This window comes from Nothoprocta perdicaria, unplaced genomic scaffold (assembly GCF_003342845.1).
Source record: "Nothoprocta perdicaria isolate Ctin4 unplaced genomic scaffold, notPer1 scaffold_1, whole genome shotgun sequence".
NCBI lineage: Eukaryota > Metazoa > Chordata > Aves > Tinamiformes > Tinamidae > Nothoprocta > Nothoprocta perdicaria.
The window spans coordinates 2,310,828-2,331,476 of record NW_020454093.1 but is presented as its reverse complement, the minus strand read 5'-3'; the positions used below and the strand labels follow the sequence as shown (position 1 = coordinate 2,331,476).

Genomic DNA, 20,649 nt, shown 5'->3' with positions numbered 1-20,649 from the left:
CCCCGCGCCGCGGCCAATGGGCGCCGAGGCGACCGGCCCCGCAGGGCCGCAGCGCCCACATGCAAATAAATAAATATATATAATATATATGTATATATCTATGCACACACATAAATGCGCACGAATTCCCTGTGCACTCTGACTTCCCTCTTTCACTAGGCGAGATGAGGGTAAGAGGGGCAGCCTCTCACACAGTGTAAGTTTTTGCTTCTTCTTCCTTTCAGAGCTCTGCCGTTTTCTGTCATGCCCCTGTTTCCCGAGTTTTACAAGTGTGTACTATTCACGTGCAGGTGACACGGGGAAGTTTGATACTAAGTTAAAGCCTCATTTAAAAACAAATACTGAAGTATATTCTTTGGTTATCACCACAGACCCTGCATTGCAGCACCTCGCTCCATAGCAAAAGCCTAAGCCCTTCACTTCTCAGAAACCTTTCCATTATCTCCTATACATCCAGGAATTAAAAACCTGCAATAGGGAATCAAACAACTGGAACCACAGGTAATATAAAATAATTTATTCACATAATTTACATATAGAATATGACTGCCTTCTTTGAAACAGAAAGCCTATAGGTGATTATACATGCGCCAGACAACTCCAAGCAAAGCAGTCCTGTGCCGTATCTTCGCAATAGAAAACAAACTAATAAGCACTGAGATTTCACAATTCCTCCATTGTTGACCATTATACAGTTTCCATGTCCAAAGAGAACACAAGTTTTCATCTCTATTCCTTTTTTATGTTTTTAAAACAAGAATATCCTATAACAAAGTGCATGTGGTTTGCTGCTGGGGAGGGGGGAGSAGGAAGAGTAGCCCCAGTCACCAGGACAGATAAGGCACCTTAAATCTTAGTTATGAAATAATGCTTATTTTTGCCTCAATTTCAGTGCAAGCTAAAATGTATGCAACTAAATGCAGAATGGCTATCAACCTAGAAGGTACTTAGGGCATGTTACTTTATAGCCTTCTCCCCGCCTTAAATTTTCACACTACGTCAGTGCAAGTGACTTCAACATGCCACATGTAACAGGAAAAAAACACGTACATGAAATGGTATCTACAAGATATACAATACAAGAAGCTTTATGTATACTTTAATCTATTTCTTAATGTTTACAGTAAGACGATATTTAGATAAACATTTCAAGTTAATTGGAATAGGCAGAACACAAGATACTGTCTGAACAGAAAATGCTTGGATTTTTTTTTTTTTTTGACAGTATGCTTTTCAAGTAAATTGCTTTATTCTGGGATTTTTAGTCCCTTTTTCATTATCTCAATAAATACTGCTGCTTGTGACATTTGGCCGCCAGAGACCTCCTAATGTACTAATTTATAGTAGCTTTTCTGTGCATTTTCCCCTTACTGACCACACCTTGCCAATAATAGGCAGGCATTCTCGAGCTTCAAATATTTCAATATCAGCTAAATACTTACACGGAAACATTTGCTATTAAGATCATTTTCCAGTCTGACAATGAGGATGGATTTCTGGAGAGCATTAACAATACAACCTAAACATCAGTTTCTTTCATATCACATTACCTTTTTTTACCTTCCTTTTTTACCTTTTTTTTTTTTTTTTTTTTTTTTTTTTTTTTTTTTTTTTTTTTTTTTTTTTTTTTTTTTTCCCCCCCCCCCTGGTCAAATATACCTGCTGGTATTAAACAACAGGAAAAAAAATGGACTTCTTAAATCTATATACTTATTTCAGGCAATAAAGGGTTTAAAAATGTATTTTCAATTTTTCAATGGCCACCTGACTTTTCAACTTGCATGGACTTTCATTTTATCAAGGGAATCTTCTTACTATGCAAGTGAAAAATTAGACTGAAGTATAATGCTACAGCAGAATTTTATATGAAGTGACAGTACAGGTCAGATATACAGAAGACTAGTCAAATTTAACTGCTTCAAAGCAGTAAATCTTTGTATCCTCATTTTGTAGAAGAGCATTAACCACAGCTCTGTTTGTGCTACTTCACACAAAAGGAACTTTTTGGGAGTCAGTGGAGACCTATGTACCTACATGTAATACCAAGGAATAGAAATGGCATTTAGTCCCTTGTTTTCAGTGTACCTAATTTAGAAGGACATTAGCATTTAGAYTGGGAAATGTTAATCTCTTCCTCCCCCTCTTAACAGGATAGTTGGAAAGATTAACTTAGCACAGCATATTTTAATAAATTAAATATGTATTTTCCACGTTTCCCTCTACACACTTTTAAGGAGTTTGAACCATTAGGCTTCTCAAGTTAGGCGCTTTCCATTTATGTGAGACTTCTTTATTACAAAAATACATAATTAGGAGCTGCCAATAGAAACTGGTGGCAATGCTGAACACAACTATGTATTTACTAGACCATACTTGCAGAATTTCCTTCTTGATCTACAGAGATTATATCTAAAAAGTCCATTTCTCCTTTGACAAGGTACTTTACAAAGAGAGGCGGAGAACTTTTACAACCAGTATCACAAGTTTTAGCATTACAATTCAAAAGGAAACTGTCTCAAAAATAAGCATTTCTTCATTGCACTTTTCTGGAAGAGAATCATGCACCCACTAGCAGCATCTGAACAAGTCAAACCTAAGCCAGCTGCTCTGGTCCATCGACATCAGTGTACTCATGTAGGTTATGTCAACATTTTAAAAACCTCCAGGTCCCTTTACAGAGAATTTTGTCATTACCAAAGCTTATAACAGCTTGGCTGATAAGTTTGACATTATGGTAGAACAAATAAGAACTTTTCTAAATATTGTTTTGSTCTTGCATTGCACTTTTGAATCCAGGATTTTACAAAGTCATTCTGCTATTCTGAATCATCCACTTCCATAAAGATGTCACTGAAAAAATACTCAGAGATCCTGGTTGGTGCTTCTTCCTTTTCTTGATCTTTAGCTTGAAGGGATGGCTTCTCAGGTTGCTTGTTAACAGGAATCTGCAAGAAAAAGAAAAGGCTGCTCTTAACAGTCTTACTTGTTTGGGTCTCTGTACTGTATCTTTATATACTGTTAAATAATAAAAATTGTGTTTTTATATACTTTTATACTGAGCAATATAAAAGTATATTATGTTTACTCTTTGCATCTCGGGATGGCAGGACATTCACAAGTGCACATGTACCTCAACTGCAGCATCAGCAGCAGGGTTCTCACACTCCACAGACGACGATGTGCTCGTAGAGGGAAGGGAACAGGATTCCCTACCAGCCTCACTGGGCACAGTAGGTTTTTTTAGACTTCGCTTTGGGGTCACTATCCGAGGCTTCTGGACCTTCCCTCTGTTCCCTTTGGGATCCTCTGCAGATTCGGAGCTACTTTTTTTGCATATTAAAGATAAAAACCCCAATGGTTTTCGACCACCCCTGTTCAAAATAGGTAACAGTCAGAATGACATAAGGACATCCATCAAGCAAGGTCTAAATAGTGTTATAGGAGATCAATTCATTACACAACCAGCAGCAAACATCTCAAATGCAAAATAAATAAATAAATAAGACTACAAAAAGAAGTCACACTTGAGAGGCCAGTGCAGACAGCATCAAGGAGTTTATAACCTGGTAAGTAACCTGAAGCAAGGATTCTCCATGTTCACGGCATTATGACAAACAATGCCAGGTGTAAATAATACAATTCTCATTATTCTTCTGTGTCTAACAAAAAGGAGGAAAGACCAGGACAGCAGAGGAGCACCACAATCAAAACCAGTGAACACAACGGCCACAGAGAACAAGAACTCAAACACGAGAGGGAAGGGAGAAAGGTAAATTAAAAAAATACATCCAAATAGATACATAGAAAGATAAAAGAGAGATTCTCTTGACTGTCAAGATTCTAACTCCTCTGGGGAAATGATACATCTTAAGTTAGTCCTAAAAATCCAGTATACTGAGTACTATACCAATAACAAATCTTACTGACAGAAAAACAAAAATCAAAACAAGTGGACAGGTGTATATATATATTATAGTATTAAACTGAGCTAAAGGGAACAGTTATCCTAAATCTGCATCATAGCCAACGAATGTCTGCCTCACAAGAGGCATCTGTCAGTGTCTAAATAAACATACCATAGATCAGCAGTGTCCCCTGCTCACTCTGTTCATTTTATGACTAAAATACTTCAAATTCCCAAGCAGAGAGTTTGATCCTTTCTAATTTGCTGAAGAGGACAGATATTATGTGTGGGTGGTGAACAAGTACATTATCCTTCTTGCAATACTAAGTGGAAACAAAGGACATCAAAAACCCAACATGGAAACAAGGTCTCTAACAGAAAAGGCTGGCAAACCCTTATTCCATGAATAGGTACCTGAGTAATGGAGRTTTTGAAGATGCAGCTGCGCTCCCAGGGTGTTCCAGTTGTGCGGATTCATGCACATCCACAGGTTTGCTTGGCCCACTTCCCTCTGCTTTTCTCTCAGAGGTTAGCCTGGATATCACTTCCTCTTCCCCTTTGGATGTTGAATTCCCAGGCGATGCTGCCCCYGAATTCTGCAAAGCCTCAGATTGGCTTCTTCCAACTGGCACTGATTCAGACTCGGACACAAACACAGACGTAAGGACCTTTACAGAAGCTCCTGCCTTTTCAGGAAGATTCTCTGTAAGAAGAGTAATTTAAGAATTTCAAACGTTTATCCCCAAGTAACAACACAGTGGTCTAAAAGGCAGGTTAAAATGGCTTACACCATTACACAAGAAAGGCAGAGTTTTGGTCCAAGTTTGGGGGGGGGGGGAGGGAACCATAAGCGAGGACTTCTTTTTTTTTTTTCTAAGAACATCTTAAGTGCAAATAATTAGAAAAAAATTCAACTGTGTATGTAGTATGCATTTATAGGCCTTATAATCTATTTCTACAAGTTGGAATTCACCTACCAGCAGCTCTCCTTGGAGAATTTGTGGATTTTGTTGAATAATCCTGTATCAAAAAAAAAAAAAAATTATTCCTCTTGCCATTCAAGAGACAGTGAGAGCTGACCAAACCTCACAACTGTGCACTGAATTGAACATGAGCGATATAGAAGAAAATATTTTGGTAGARTATTAGGCATCACTTAAGTCATTTYCTGAGCAGATTATCAAGGTGTTTTCATGACAGATGACTCAAGACAGGAAGATGAGAGTTTAGAAAAGGAAGAGGAACGTTTTATCCACTCCTTTCTAGAGAAATACTCTAAATTATATGGAGGAATTATTGCCCATTCCCTCACAAGAMACACTACTCAGTCTACTTTCAAAAAATAAATGGCCATCAATCCTGTGAGACTGATCACACTCAAAAAGCACAGAGGGAAGCTGGAAACAGGCTGGCCAGTTGTATTTGCAGCTTCTTTTAGACTAACAACTGCTACAAGGTAGTAGCACATCTAACAACTTCTTCCTGTAAGAGATCCCACTGGGCACCAGAGCATCACTCAGCGAATCTAGACTGTCTGCCCAGCTCCCCTTCCTGCAACGTCCCTGTCAGAAGCCTGTGTTAAAGGAACCAGTCAAATGGACATAACACCAGCACGTCAATTGGGAAGCCTATTAAAAAAATATTAAAACAAACAAAAAAACCCCAAACTCATGAGCCTACAATTCTGGCCCCCACAAAACCAACAGTCCCCAAACTGGCATGTTTCTAAATAAGCAATCTGTAGTCTTTCAAAGCAGRCATTGCATTTTTAAGCAAGGAACAAAGTACTCCATCGCATGCTGTGCATCCATTAAAAATATATATATATATATATATCCCCAAACATCTTCTCACCTTGAAAGTACTTTCCAAGTCATCTTCTGCTGAAGTAGACAGACTTTTCTTAGCAGGTGGAAAATCATCCTCTTCAGGCTCAGCAGCTGACCTTTTTTGAGCTGTMTGCACCAGATTCGGTATAGGCTCTCTTAGAGCACTCTGTAGTTGTTTGGTTTCCATTTTGCTATCTAAAGATGCAGCAAGTTCATCAACTGCAGTTGTCAAAGATTCAATGCTGTTTATATAAAAAGACACAATTGTGATGGTAAAATAAACCGAAGTTCACTTTGTAAAAGATTTCTGTTTGATAATTAGGGACAGACTTTCGATGATATTCTTTCTTAATGCCAATGCTTAAATTTAAACGCACCATTTACCATCCAGAAGCATTTTGTTGATATCTTAAGTTAGAGAATTGATTTTCTAAAACTCATACTCAGATTTAATTACTTTGGCCAACTAAAACCTATTACGTGAGSTAACTAAAACACTATAGCATTAAACCAGCAAGGTCTTTCTCAAATCTGACTTGAATTTGCTTTTTAAGTCTCTGCTTTTTAAGTCTACTACAATAATTATTTCTTTTCCTTGCATTTCTTCTTCTAAGAAGCTTTAATGTGCGTAAGTTTTTACACAATAAAGTTTCTTAAAGAAGAAACGAAGTTTCACAAAAGATGCTTCATCTGTGATGCTCAAGACTAAATCAAATTACCTCTGCACTCCAGTCGTGTTTGTTCCACCTGCACTGCCTGGGCTGATAAGTATCGGGGCTGGCAGCAACGGTTCTGAAGTCTGTTCCAGCAGAGCAGAGGCATCATCGTATTCCCTTGAGTGAGCTGGGATTTCCACCAATGTTAAAATGAATGTCTGTTCCTCCTCTGGACATCTACTGTGATTATCATTCATAACTGTAATTTTTCAGGAAAATAAATAAAAAAGTCTATCATTCAAGCTGTAAAATGACACTTTAATTTAAAAAAAAAAAAAAAAAAAAGCCCACACCACCTACATTAACTAGGGATTAGGTGCTCATTTTTCAAGGGAAATGAGGCCTGGGAACATCCTGAAGACAACCTGCTCCCTTTCTTCTTCAAAGGGATAGCAATCACTATCCACTGTGACCTCGTGCAGTAGAATCCCAATTTTTTTTTTTTTTTTTTAAATGAGTGTTCTAGCATTCAAGAATAACTTGCAGTTTAATTAGGATTGTGTATCAGTGGTTAAATGGCCCACTCATGAATACTGTCAGGGGTTAGGAGTCACTTCTTCAAAGCAGTAGAGGAGTCTGCTGTTTAGTCAATAATCCCAAAGTCCTTTCCCCTCTTATTGTTGATTTGCAGAAGAGAACCAACAGAAAAGCACAGTCATTAATTTAATAAATGAGTAGTATACATAATTTACCAACAAGTGGACATTAACTGCTAACTGCCAATCACCATCTGTTAGAATTAAATGATGAAGAAATTATTTTTAAAGTTCTTTTCAAAGGATAAAAAGCGACAGTGCTGCTCAGTCAACTAAAACAGCTCTGCGCTTTTGCTGATTTAAAGCTGTTATGTCATTCTCAACTCACTCTGGTTCTTAAATCATCTTTAGATAAAGAAGCTCTTTCCTAAGACCCTTGCAACAACTGAGCGTAACAGGCAACTAGAAATACTAGCCACGCCTTTTGTACATCCTCAGAAGCTGCGCATTTGGCAGGAAGATTGCATTTTTTTTAATCAAGTATTCTGGGCTTCTGACAGAATTATTTTCCCACCTCTTAGTCAAGTACTGATTCCAAGACAACTCCCATTTTAATCTGTTTTACATAACAGCTATCATTCTTGGTACCTTTCATCACTTCCAGTTAACAAGAAACTGCTTCCCTGACTTGTTACACCTGAAAAGGAAGGTTTGGTTTCTTTCTCCCATTTTTCTCTCCAGCTTCTCCTTTTTTCCTGCTCCATATTGCCACAGTCCTACCTTCCTACTCACACAGCTGCAGTAACTGGCACTCTCTGGACACTTCCATTAGGCACTATAGCTCACCAAGCCTGTGGAAAACTACATGGGTTCATTCCCTCACTCTGCCACTTCACCTTCAATTTTTGACAAAATTGCTAGACCTCTGTGAGCCTCTAGCCCACAGGTGCTGAAGCCAGCAAAGGGTAATGGCAGGAGCTCACAGTAGGGAGAAAAGATGGACATGTTTCTTTCCACTGATCTTTGAACTTGAGGTACTATTCAAAAAAYCTACCGAGTCTGGTTTGTGGCAATGAAAGAGGCTAGTGATGAGAATCACCATGGCATCTCATCATGGATCATTATTTTTGTTAGTGAGGTAGACTATTTTAAATCATATCAATGAAAACATTTTATTTTTTTGATTCACCTTTGTATGATTACAAAATACACACATCAGAATTTGTTAACTTGGAATATTACCACGATATACCTGCAGTCTCTTCTGTGCTGCTTGTACATTGTTGTTGAAAATCCTCAATACATCCCGTGTTCTAGAAATAAAACATTTGCAATAAAACAWATTAGAAGATCTGAGAAGAAACTCCAGAAAACAGGAAAAAAACAAAGTGTKACAAGTTTTGAAAGGCCAGAATTATCTAGTAACATCATCATAATTACAATTGGTCAACTTTTACTTCTTGCTATTCTAAGTTGAAGGATACCAGCCTGACACGAAACATTTGGGCAGTACTTGTATATTATTTATATGCAGTTCATTGTCTATATTGATGGTTTGTTAAAAAAAAAAGAAAAAAATAAAAAGCTTCCTGGAGCACAGCTGTGTCAGAGCTGACTCACCCAATAAATTGCTCAGTGGTGCTAAGAACACAAATTCCCCCAACTAATACAAAAAATACTGAGTGCCAGAAGGAAAACTCCAAGCTCTGCTTGGATCAATCCCATGCCTTTCATGGCACATCACATTGCTTAAAAAATAAATAAGTAAATAAATAAATTGAAAGTTGCCTCCTTTCACATTGACTGCCAGTCCTGCTTCCAGCTAATTCATCATTCTTGTACCTTGTTTTAAATTGAGATTAGCCTTGACACATCAGCAGATTGCACTGGGGAAAAAACAAGCTACCACCCATCACTGTGCAGACACTGACCTCAGGCAACACCAGAAAACCTGCAGGAAAATTAACCTATTTCTCATGAAAAGAGAGGATATTTCTCATCCATACTAGTGCAGGGATACACAAACCACTGCAAAGCAAGGGACAGAAATGGAAATACAGGTACCATCGTAGACAAACGAGATATATTAAAGTTCCTAGGTTTGAAATAAGTAAGAGCACAGTAAGAATAGAAGAGAAATAAACAGTTATGGGTAAAAGGGTTAAAAATCTTAAGATTCTTGGATACCAAAAATGCCATTTTCAGACTAGAATACATTCAACAGCTATTCCTTTTTTTTTATTGTGTATCACTTTTTATTGTGCATCACTTTTTTTTTTTTTACTGTGTATTGTGTATATGTATCACTTATAGCTCTGTAACACTATAAATCAAGGCTTAAGACGACAGAGTTCACCTCAATGATTAAGATGAACTCTGCCTAAACAAAAACTAGAACTTTCATTCACCAGCTGAAGCACCAGGTTTATCAAATGGCTGAGTGAACAAATTTGCACTGATAACCTCTTCTTTTCAGTTCTTTACCTGAGTCAAATTGATTGTATACAGACTGTGCTCAGCAGTGGTAGGATTGTGCTCAGGAAGTCCATCTGCAGAACTTTGATTTGGATAAAGTTCTTGTCCTACTTCCAAAGCCTTTGGTTTTGATGATGCAGTTAGAGCCTGTAGTTCCCCTGACATTCCACAAGTGTTCCCCATCTCTTTTTCTGTTCTGAAAGGTAAAAAAGTTACTATGAAACTGAGTGTATCATCTGGGGACATGGAATAAATGCTGTATAAGTATTATTTAATATTAAGCTTACATAGTCTTAYGAAATTAGGTTTTCAAGAGGTGCTCAGTTTCTCTGTGACTACACTCTTAATATTTCCTTTCAGATGCAGTTTTACCAGAGACAATCATGTAACAAGGTGATTACTAAGAATGAAATAGCAAACATGAGCTAATGTTTTACCTCTAAAAGCTGTATGACAACATGTAAGAAAGTTTAAACTAGTAAAAAGTCTTTACTGTAAAGCTGTATGCATTAAAATACCMAGCATTGCTGTAAGCATAGTTTCCACCAAAGCCCTTTTCCACTTCACCACATGTACTTCAGCTGCATATTTTAAGAAACATTAAGAATACATTCAATGTAAATTGATCTTTTTTTTTCATACCTCTCTGTTATGTCTCCTTGCTTGACAAGTTGTGTACCTTCAGTTGCAAAACCATGAAGATCCAAAGTATCACCTGCAGCTGGTCTGATCTGTTCTAGTTCCATCTTCTGCATTTCTGCAGGATCCCTCAGAATTGTGGCCTCTAAAGATTTAAAAACAAATATATATATGTTACACACACACACACACACACGTACATTTTAAATGTTATTTACATATACACAAAAATAACACATTTATAATGTGTATATATAATATATATATATATAATATATATATGTATAAAAAAGGGAGATATATGTGGAAGAGAAAGACCTTCTTTCTTAATGAAAGACGAAAAGTATACTGTATTATACTATTTCTGCCTCGGCCRTTTAAGTCACTTCAGGCAAGCTACTTTCTAAGTAATTTAAGATCTGCACAGAAAGGCTCTATGCAAGTTTCATTTAATTTTATACCAAAAGGCATATTTATGTATAAAGTTCTACCACAAATGCTTTTCCAACTGCGATCCATCATCTGTGAACATGAATAGAAAGTGGAGATCAATTTTCATTTAGTTTTATCTCATAAATAAATGTGAATTTATCTTGAGAAAGCACTTTTAAAACCTTAGGGTAAGAGATGGTCTTACCACCGTGAACTTGCTCTAGTTCTTCCACAAGTACATTTATATTAACAGGATTCTGAATAACGTTCTCATTTGACCTCAATACTCCAAAGTCTGGCTCAGGCAGCAGGAGTCTATTGCTTTCTGGACTTATACTGCTCACCACAGGCAGAGAGCTATCACTGCAGGTAAAAAGGAGAATATCGTCAATATAACTCTTGATTCTGACAGCAGTCTGAAGAAATCAGTAATTTCAGCAAACATCGCTACACAGACAGCAGATAGGAGGTGTGGGACAGAGGTTAACCAGAAATTCTGGTTAATAATATAATGAAAAAGTCACAAAACTCAAAGCARAGTATCTTGAATCATATTTTTTGCAGAGAAGTAGAATGTAGTACTTTGTTCAAGCAGTGGCCCTGTTATTTCKAAAAAGGTGTTCCAGCATGCTCTTTTAAATTTTGCTGATATGTTAATAGCAAAATTAGAAGGGGAATAAATACATAAATAAATAAAATAGATAGAAACGCAAACAGTTCCTTGACATTTGTGTGCTCTAATCAGAGCCCACAGCGAGATTTRAGAAGTTTGCCTTGGCCTGATTAGTTGTTTAACACTTGCAGAAAATGGGCCTAGTACCCTAACAGTAATCCATACGAACCAAGTTCTAGCACTCCCTTCCCTGCCAAATTGCCCAAATGACATGTCAACATCTCATAAAACTGGAAAAGAAAATTTAAGAGGGCTTTTCCAGACTACAGAGCAATTTAAGMAACTTTCACTACAGCAAGACACCTAAAATCCAAGAAACATGCCAGCAAGAACCCACTAAAGGTAAGCAGTGTCAGAGGATCTCCCTCTCCAAAGTAATTAAGGTAGAAATTTAACCTGGTCTCTGTAGCATTTTTCTCAAAATACTCTTTGCCAGTTGTTCCTGTGCCAGCACTCTGGTGCTCTAGGTTAATGTTGCTTCCATCCTCAGAAGGGAACAGGTCCATGTTGGAAGCAGGTGAAGAAGAAAGTAAATGCTGACAAGAAGCTACACTTTGTTGGGAGTAATCACAGTTCACAAGGTTACCAGTCATGTGTAAATCATTTTGAGCAGGTAACATCTGCGTCCGTTCTGGTTGGAACAATAAAGAAAGAAAAGCATAATTAAAAAGACTCAGGTTTTGTAACTGCATAAAGCTTTTCGTAGATGATCAATTTCAAAGCTCATTTGATAAAATCTGCTTTCTCCACAGATGCAAACCCAAGCTAAATACAGTCTTAAGGTCACTGTTTTTGGTAGTAAGGAAGCAAAGATTAATAATCCCTCATGAAAACAAATTCTATATTCTAACCAGAACAGCCAGTCAAAACCTAGACTAAAACCCAGAAAACTAGTAAATTCCATTTACAGTTAACTAGGTGGGAAAAACAACAAACAAACTAAATATTTATCACTTTGAAGATCAAAAAGAAACAGTCACTGTTCCCTTCCTCTTAGGCAAACCCCTGGAGCACAAGGAAGGCTTTTTCCCATCAATTAGGTCATACCTTCAGTGTTTACTTTTAACTGGAATGTTGGATCACCCATTGCAAGTAAAGTCATGGCAGCTTCAGTGCTTCCATCATTAATTCCTACAAAGTTGTGCACATACAGGTTTAAAATCACAAGTTTGTATTACCCTAAATTCACTTACATCCAAARAGTATTTGACATCATCAGTACAGTGAAGTATATATATTTTTAAATTATTGCCTTTCGTGGATCAAGGTACTTGTAGACAAACAGCTATTCTCATCCAGTAAATCTAATTATTACAGAAACATTAAGCAACATCATTATTCCCACTCATGGAAAAGAAAAACAGTGTAATCAAAGTCTTCCAGAAGTCTTCCACTCTCAACACACTACCTTATCAGTTTAAGATATTATAGTCAGAGACCACAGAAATGGCAATGATAAAGCTATGAATCTACCCATTCTTTGTACTGTTCACACATCAAGCGAATGCTTTAAACACTGGCAAAGTTTCCTCTTCTTCTCACACAACTAAACATGTGCAACTGATACAAGGGGCATGGCAAAGGCACATTTTGACCATGAGGAACAGCCCCTCAGTGCTTTGCCTACCAATAAGGAAGGAATGCTTCAAGCCTCCTCCAAAACATAAACACGACACAAACCTCATGAGCATGAATCTGTTAAAATATATGAACTTGTGAATTTCTATCAAGTATACCTACATATCGATTATAAGTTAATGAGCAAGGCATGCAAATGATTACTTCATATCTACCTTTGTCCTTCTCTGGATTTTCAGGAATGTTTGCTTCCTTAAACAGAAAATAAATAAATAAATAAATTTTATATAACATGACTTTGCTATTTTAATGCAATGCTTACTAGTATATCTGTCCCCCTTTATATCTATCCCCCTTTATATCTATGGAGGACAGTAAAGAGTCTGTTAAGCTATTGTGTTATAAGCAGGCATATTATACTGACACTGGCCATCTCTGAAGGCAGAAAGAGAGACATTCTTACAGCTGCTGAGGTGCTCACATTTTCCTCCCTCTGCACCACTGGCATGACAAACACGTGAGATAGACTTTCAACATCAGTAACCACTTGCACATCTGGGACATTTTCAGAAATTTCCAGCTGTAAAAATAATTTAATTAAAAATAAGTTATTTSAGTTCATCAGCCTCAAAAGAAAATCTGATCAATACAAGTTTTAGAGCCTGGATACCCTTACAGCACTTCCTATAGTACATACCATGTGATCTGAGAAGGAAGGAGTTGTGGAAAAGACTGTAACTGGAAGCAGACAACCAAAAGACCTTATTTCTATTTGCTTATTATTCTACCAAAATAATCTTTTTGGCTGATAGTCTTCATGCTGACTATTTTCCTCAAAAATGTTTTTTTTTCCCCCCCTTTTTCTACTTTTTAAGTCTTCAGGAAAAAAAGTTTAACCTTCCAAACGAAGTTTATCGAAATACACACACACACACACACACACACACACTGTAGTGCCTACATATTGGGTATGTATGCAATGAAATTTTATCTGTACATTGTGAAACTTTTTATATATGTTTGTGAATGCAGACATAGATATATATGAAAAGATATTTGTACACACACAGCATATAAATATTTTATCTATGGATGCAGAGGATTTTTTATATAAAGTTTTGCCTGTATTGTTTTCCTCTTCAATACTATTTTTCTATTGAGAACTTCAGTCACTTCACATTACAGAAACTCAAGGACTTAATTTGACAGAAAGGTTGCACTACTGCCAGTGATATCTTATGAAAAAGACTACTCAACTCAGCCAGTTTTTAAAAGATTGCATTTGTACAGGTACGTTGCACTGACCTGCTTAAGTCTGACAGATGAGTTTTCTGGTATCTAATCACATCCCTTACCCTGATGGCTCCTGTGTTAAACCAAGTAATTTGACCATCATCCCCACACTTAACATATTCCAAATCTTCAGGATGAAGGGAATCAGCAGAGCTCTCCCTGCAACAAATTTTCTTTCCGTTATTGTTCTAGAGTTTCCCTCCATGCTTTGGCTGAGCTTTCAATTCTCTTGCTCTTTTACCTAGAGCTAGTTGTTCTTTTTCCACTTGCACATAGTACATAATGCTATATAGAGCTGTAAGGCAGGTAGAGTTTCTTGACTGGGAAGAAGGGGGAGAAGATGGAAGAGAGAAGAGGGAGAACACACACTTCACCTTCACGCATGAAATTTCTCCCTCATTTCTAAAACTCAAATGTAAAGTTGAAGTGCTCCAGTTGTTCCACCTCTATCCGTGCCTCAAGCCAYGCAGTGAACACAGGAGCCTCTGCTCCACCTAAGCCCAGGATATTTAGCCAGGGAACACCCTGCAGGGCCTTACAGTTCATAGCATCGGCTAGACCTTAGATTAGTGGAGCATTTGGTTCAAATGCACCTGGAGATGCAATTCCAAGAACAGCATGTGTTTAAAAAAAAAAATCAAAACTGAAGTACACATGCACACTGCAGCAGCATCATACCTCCTCCACGGTCTCCTCTATCTGAACAGGAACAGGTTTGGGGGACCGAAGGCCTATAGGAACAAACACGGGAGCTTTGTTTACTTCTTCTGGGGCAAAACATTGACTTTCATCATCTGGCTCAAAGTCTTCAACCTCCTCCTCCTCATCCTCCTCCTCGTCTCGCAAAGCCCGGAGAGTCACCAAGGTTGTCTTTGGTTTTCTGTGCTCTTTATCGGATTTCTTTCTATGAGCAGATTGCAGCCTTTTGCCTTTAGTATTCTGTCTGACTTTTTGCCTTTGATTCCCCTTTTCAGGGCGATCAGGCTCACATTCAGASGCAGAAGAAGCAGCAGCTCTGAGCTCCACGTTGCATTTTGAGGCTATGCGCTTGGATGATCTTCTGGACTGCCTTCTGAAGCACAGAACAGAGCATGCTTAAAGACAATGAAGCATAAGATACTACAAAAAAAACAAAAGGAATACCAAAAAGCAATATAAACTCACTGAACAGAAAGGATCACTAATACTGGCAACGTGATCTAGTTATCTTCTAACAAAAGTTAGGAAAAAACGCATCCAAAAACTACTTAGTTAGAAATTATCACAATTATTTCACATATGTACAGAATGCTGATTGCACATGTGTATAAAACAGCAAGTGTTGAAAAGCTGTACAAACACTGTCATTTACAGGGTACAGAAATCTTTGATTTGAAAAGGCAGATTAATTTTCACCTGTGTGTACCTAGAATACGGGAGGTACAAGGAACGACATCCTGTATGTGCTATACACAGTTTTAGAACTATGGTTGAAAATTAAATGTAAAAAACAAGTGCAAATCAGTTGAGCTTAAAAGTCAGAATTAGGTGTTTTACCTTGACATTTTCTCCAGAGAAGTAGAAGGCTGAGAATCATCTTCTTGACTCTCACTCTCTGATGAAATCCCTGGAGACTGGAATTTACTTTCTTGCCTGATTCTTTTAGAAGATGTTTCCTCAGAGTCTGTAAAATGACATTTTCTTGAGGCCTCTGAGCAGGATGCAGCTTCCACTAAGGAACTAGAGTTTTGCTGAACAGATGGAACAATTATTACCAAACATACTTTAACTGGTTTTAGTGACAGATTTAAAGAACAACGTTTGTGGTTCTTTCCAAAGTCGTCGTCTTCTGCAGGAGTTGTAGTGTCATAATTTTGCTCAGCTACAATGTTTGCTTTGATAAAGCTCCTACAGAGCCGTTCTCACAAAACAACTGCTTGGGATGGAGACAGAACTTYCATTTGAACATACTACACAGCTCTGCTCAAAACACATCATTTTTGAAAATGCATCAGTAAGTGCAGTTCCATCAACTATGGGCAGTTGGAGAAACGATAYAGTAGCTAAAAATTTCTAGTGATTCATTTGGAAAATAAGGAACAACTTGATTCAGACACCATAACTAATGGCAGAAAGAAGCAYTCTGGACCAGCTCAGGTCTGCCAGGGAAGGTTAAAGAAGGAAGTCTGAACAGGCTTATCACGTGTACATCAATAACTACAAGTATAGCTGAGTATATATATATTTTACAAAGTATTTGACAGCTTCAATAATTAGACAGCTGCCTTCATTTTCCTTGTTCAACACACAGAATTAATTAATTTTTTTTTTTTTTTGTAACAAGGTTAGCATCTATTTATGCCGATGAAGACCTCTGGCCATGTGAATTTTAAAACTTAAAAAAAAAGTATATATTTATTCCGGGATTCTGAGTAGATTTACTCAGCATCATTTCCAGCTGAAGAAAGTGAAGTAAGAAAGAAAAACTTCAACCATTACCATTAAAATCCAAATACAGCGCTTCTGCATGAGCCCTAAGTTAAGCACAAGAYGTAAATTACAAACTGGCCCAAACTCAACATTTAGCACTTACCAATGGAGCATCTGTTTTTTCTGACATCAAACACTTTCCAGCATTTCTAATCTCAGTGTCATCCTCATTTCTGCTTCCACCTTCTCTGGAATGATCCCTCTTTCTAGCAGCAATCATTACGTTTGACTGTGGCTTCCAGAGAGGGTCCCTCGCTTGATGCAGTGGTTTTGTATCACTYGATCCACCTTTTTCTCCAGAACTTAATTTATCACAGGACCTATAAAACATTAAGATATTTAACATTAAGATATAGTGTTCAAGCACTATTACACAGACTGTAGAATMCTGGCTCACAAATTAGTACAATTAGTACAATTTAGTACATCCACCCAGGTATCGGCCCAGGTTTTCTGCATTTTTTTTTTTTTTAATTTATTTATCGAACTCCACTCACTAATGGAAGGAAAGGAGCAATACAAAGAGGAAATAATTTGCTTTTCCTCAGTAATGGATCTTTCAGTTTGCTTTTGGACAAGCATTGAAACAACAAAGTTGGCAACAGCTCAAAGTCTCAGCTATGTCACCACAGGCCCCCAAAACTAAACAGCCATAAAAGCATCTTCCTAATTCCAGKGCCCAAGGTTTTGTGAGAATGTGAGAATGCGTGAGAATGAAGCTCTCATATCTCTTAAAGCACGCTCATATCTGTAAGATCATCGATATCTTGGACTTTTATATTTGAGACTGAGGAAGTCCCTCTATGACAGAAGCCCAGAAGACTCAGTAACGTAAGGCAGACTCAGTAACGTAAGGCATTTTAACCTTTGCACAAAAACTCTGGGACATGACAGCAACACAGATCGTGATATCCCAAACAAAGGTTCAGAGACAGAAAGGAGCTAAAAGAGAATTTTAAAGTAAAATAATATGATCATAGTCTATATTAAAATTATGCAAAAAGAAGTYTATAACAAAGTCCATAACTGTAAAAGTGGATGGTACAATCTGCCTCATATTACACATTTATAAAAAGCACTTCCTGCATAAACTTTTCCTGATGGATAGGAAAAGTGAGAAGGCTGGGAATACATTAAAGACAACAAACTCGATGAGAATTGCTGTAGGTAGAGTAAGATAAAGTGAGTTTGTCCTTCTTTAGTGTCCACATCCATAGCCCACTGTTCCTTAGGAGTGTGTTAATAAAAAATGTGCAGAGCTTAACTCTGACTGCTTGCTCCTGCTGCAAAATATCCTCTTCAAAGGCAGGAAACTGTCTTGAAAAATTCTGTGATTCCATTAAAAATGCACTTAAAATTCTGTAAGGATGCCATCTAGTGACCTTCATGGCATGTACTGCTTACAGCTGATACAATTCAAAAAGCAAGTGCACAAGTGCTATACGAAAATAACTGGATAAATCCATAAAGGTTTGGTTTTGTCTTGTTGGTGGTGATTTTTTTTTTTTTTTTTAAAAAAGCTTGTTCTAATTTGTCAACAGGAAACTTTACCTCTCTTTGGTATCCTGAAGGCTTTCTACAGCCTCTCTAGATAGACTCTCTTTTTGTTCTCTCTTCTGAGAAACCAGCAGTGATTTTTCAGGGGAAGAGAGTATTTCTGAATTCTTACTCCTTGTATTTGTCTCCAGATTGTCATTCTTAGCCAAATTCCCCACAGATAACAGTACTTCCACGTCATCCTTAAATTTAGAGAAGATGACAACATTAGCACATAATATAACAATAAAACAAAGCACTGTAGATTAYAATCTAGATAATAATTTGAATCTTTCCTAGCTAACTTTCCTACTTTTCTAGTGGTTTTTGACACTATTTCCTTTTCCTTTAGAGATATTCCTTTGTGACCACCCACCAATGTGTGCAGACGAAACCCAGCACAACAGGAATACGTCAGGCATACAGCTATTATCATGTACACGACTGAAACACTTAAGAACAGGATGAGTCTTTAGTTTTAACAAGAACAAAATGTAGGTAGCTATCATTAACATAGAATTTAAAAAGACCTCATATTAGGGTGCAAGCATTCCTGCAAAAATATAATTCTCATCAGTAAAAAATTGTCTATGCATTGAAAACAGCTGATTTAGATACTTCMTAAAAGCAGCTGGTGCAGAGATTAGTATTAGTAAGCACAGAAAGAGAGATCTGGAAAGACTTCTCACTTTTGAGGGAAAAGGTTCCTTGGATTCTTTTGCCACAGGGAGATTCTCTCCTTTTTCTGCTTCTTCAACTGGAGCAGCAGGTTTTTGAGCCACTGGAGATTCTTTTTTGCTATTTGCTCTTCCTAGGTTTGGTCTAGCCCTCTGAAATCGATTCCTTAAGAGTTGTGCTGGTTTGGGGGCAACCAACTTGCCTTCTGAGGAAGTGGCTTTTTCAGCACTAGAACTTTAAAACAAAACAAAAGCCACTTGACTTTGAAGAAAACATTTCTGCATGCATTAAATTCTAAATCAATACCTATACAAGATGATTAGAAACTCTGATAAACTGTTATGTTTTGTATTAAAAAATAAATCAATAAAATAGATTTGGAACATATTTATTTCTGGATTGGGTGTTTATAGTCCAAATAAATTTTGACAGGAGAGAAAAAAAAAAAAAAATTAAAGAAAAAGTGTTGCTAGTCATACCAACATCAATGATTTTTGCATTCTGCARTTTTATATATGCTTAAAATCTTATTTTAACACAAGCAGTAGTAAAATAGAAGAGCACACTGGAATAATAAAAGACAGAACTCATTCACTTTGCAAATTTATGAGCATTCCAAGCACAATTACTGTATACAGAAATACAAACCCTGTAAAAGAAAAGCTAGGTCAGAAGATCTATGAGCTCAAACAGAGAAACACTATACCAGATAAATAATGACAAGTAGTTTGATTCAACTAAAACTGTACTCTGAAAACATGGCAAGAGGTTGCCAGGAGGCACTGAAACCCAAGCCTTAAAAGAAAGACAGGAAACAAGAAACAGAAGAAGTGACATACTGCATCTATACAGTATGTAAAAAAAATAAATAAACAAGATTTTGCAAGACTTTGACCTCACCTGCTTTGTTTACACAATGTGTCGCCAGAACTGTGGGGCACCTGAGGCTCCTCTGGCTTTCCCTGTTCTTYAGCATTCAGCCCATCAGCTTCACACACTGTAACTTCATTTTCACCCTTTAATTTGCAACAAAATATAAGCATTATGCCTTGCAGCACAGGAGAGAAAAAAACAAAAGAGAACCGAACAAATTTTAAACAAATTTGTTTTATTAAGAAAAAGAAAGCACAAATTGCAGTTTTCTGTGTTAATTTCCCAATGTAATAAATAAATAATCATGCTCTTTTATTGAGTCACYTACGTGAGCACATAACTCAAGTGAAAGGCACACTGGAACACCAGCTTTTTTCAGTCCTGGGCTGCCTAGCATTAGCCTCTTCAGTACTGCAGTAGGCACTGCAGCACTATGGATAACTCTCACCTATTTACCACTCCAGCAACTCTGTATTGCATGGAGCGCTAGGCCTTGAGGCCTTTGGAAAGGCTTTGGAAAATCTTTGAGATTTGGACGCCCTGGAGTCCTGCGCAGACACARCCTTCTGTCACAAAACCTTTACTTTTACCGTCGTATTTGCCACACTRGTTGCACACAACCACCACCCAAAGACACCCCTCAGCACTCCAGGCATGAGACGCCTACAGAGACAAGTGCTGAGGAGCGCGAGGCCTCTGTACTCCGTGGTGGCTCTGCACATGCGTCCAGCATAGAGCAGATGCACGTGCAACATTAGTAATGTAATAATACTACTACAGCAACTCTTTTCATATCTATTTTATATCTGTTACAATGCCTGGTAAAGAGTAGGACACACAAGTGAGGTAGATTACTTTACACAGGTAAATTGAGTCAAAGAACATGTAAGTCAAGAYACTGTAATGGTGAAGTTACCCAAACTTCAATTCCTGTACAAAAATAGCTCTGCCTTTTTCTTGATACCTCATGCTGGATTCATCAACACAGACTTGATTCATCCAATCAAGAAAGATAAAAACGAGTTTTTTCCTCATTTTTATATCAATACGTATGAAATGCACTTTTCTTATAGAATTC

At 37.4% G+C, this 20,649-nt stretch overlaps 1 protein-coding gene across 1 annotated transcript in view; it reads right to left on the bottom strand.

The window, feature by feature from the left end:
• Window positions 1–1,821: 1,821 nt before the first annotated feature.
• Window positions 1,822–20,649, bottom strand: part of BDP1 (B double prime 1, subunit of RNA polymerase III transcription initiation factor IIIB) — a 38,293-nt gene continuing 19,465 nt past the window's right edge. Inside the window, exons 22-41 of the mRNA XM_026036139.1 lie at window positions 19,599–19,714; window positions 18,710–18,932; window positions 18,036–18,223; window positions 16,588–16,804; window positions 15,552–15,745; window positions 14,694–15,087; window positions 13,186–13,302; window positions 12,938–12,974; window positions 12,192–12,275; window positions 11,541–11,775; window positions 10,677–10,834; window positions 10,043–10,184; window positions 9,410–9,596; window positions 8,178–8,238; window positions 6,453–6,648; window positions 5,759–5,975; window positions 4,882–4,924; window positions 4,319–4,607; window positions 3,131–3,371; window positions 1,822–2,945 (exon numbers count right to left, since the gene is read on the bottom strand). Of these exons, the coding sequence (XP_025891924.1) occupies window positions 2,817–2,945; window positions 3,131–3,371; window positions 4,319–4,607; window positions 4,882–4,924; window positions 5,759–5,975; window positions 6,453–6,648; window positions 8,178–8,238; window positions 9,410–9,596; window positions 10,043–10,184; window positions 10,677–10,834; window positions 11,541–11,775; window positions 12,192–12,275; window positions 12,938–12,974; window positions 13,186–13,302; window positions 14,694–15,087; window positions 15,552–15,745; window positions 16,588–16,804; window positions 18,036–18,223; window positions 18,710–18,932; window positions 19,599–19,714 (3,468 nt within the window). The 3' untranslated portion in view covers window positions 1,822–2,816. The remainder of the gene's footprint in view (window positions 2,946–3,130; window positions 3,372–4,318; window positions 4,608–4,881; window positions 4,925–5,758; window positions 5,976–6,452; window positions 6,649–8,177; window positions 8,239–9,409; window positions 9,597–10,042; window positions 10,185–10,676; window positions 10,835–11,540; window positions 11,776–12,191; window positions 12,276–12,937; window positions 12,975–13,185; window positions 13,303–14,693; window positions 15,088–15,551; window positions 15,746–16,587; window positions 16,805–18,035; window positions 18,224–18,709; window positions 18,933–19,598; window positions 19,715–20,649) is intronic.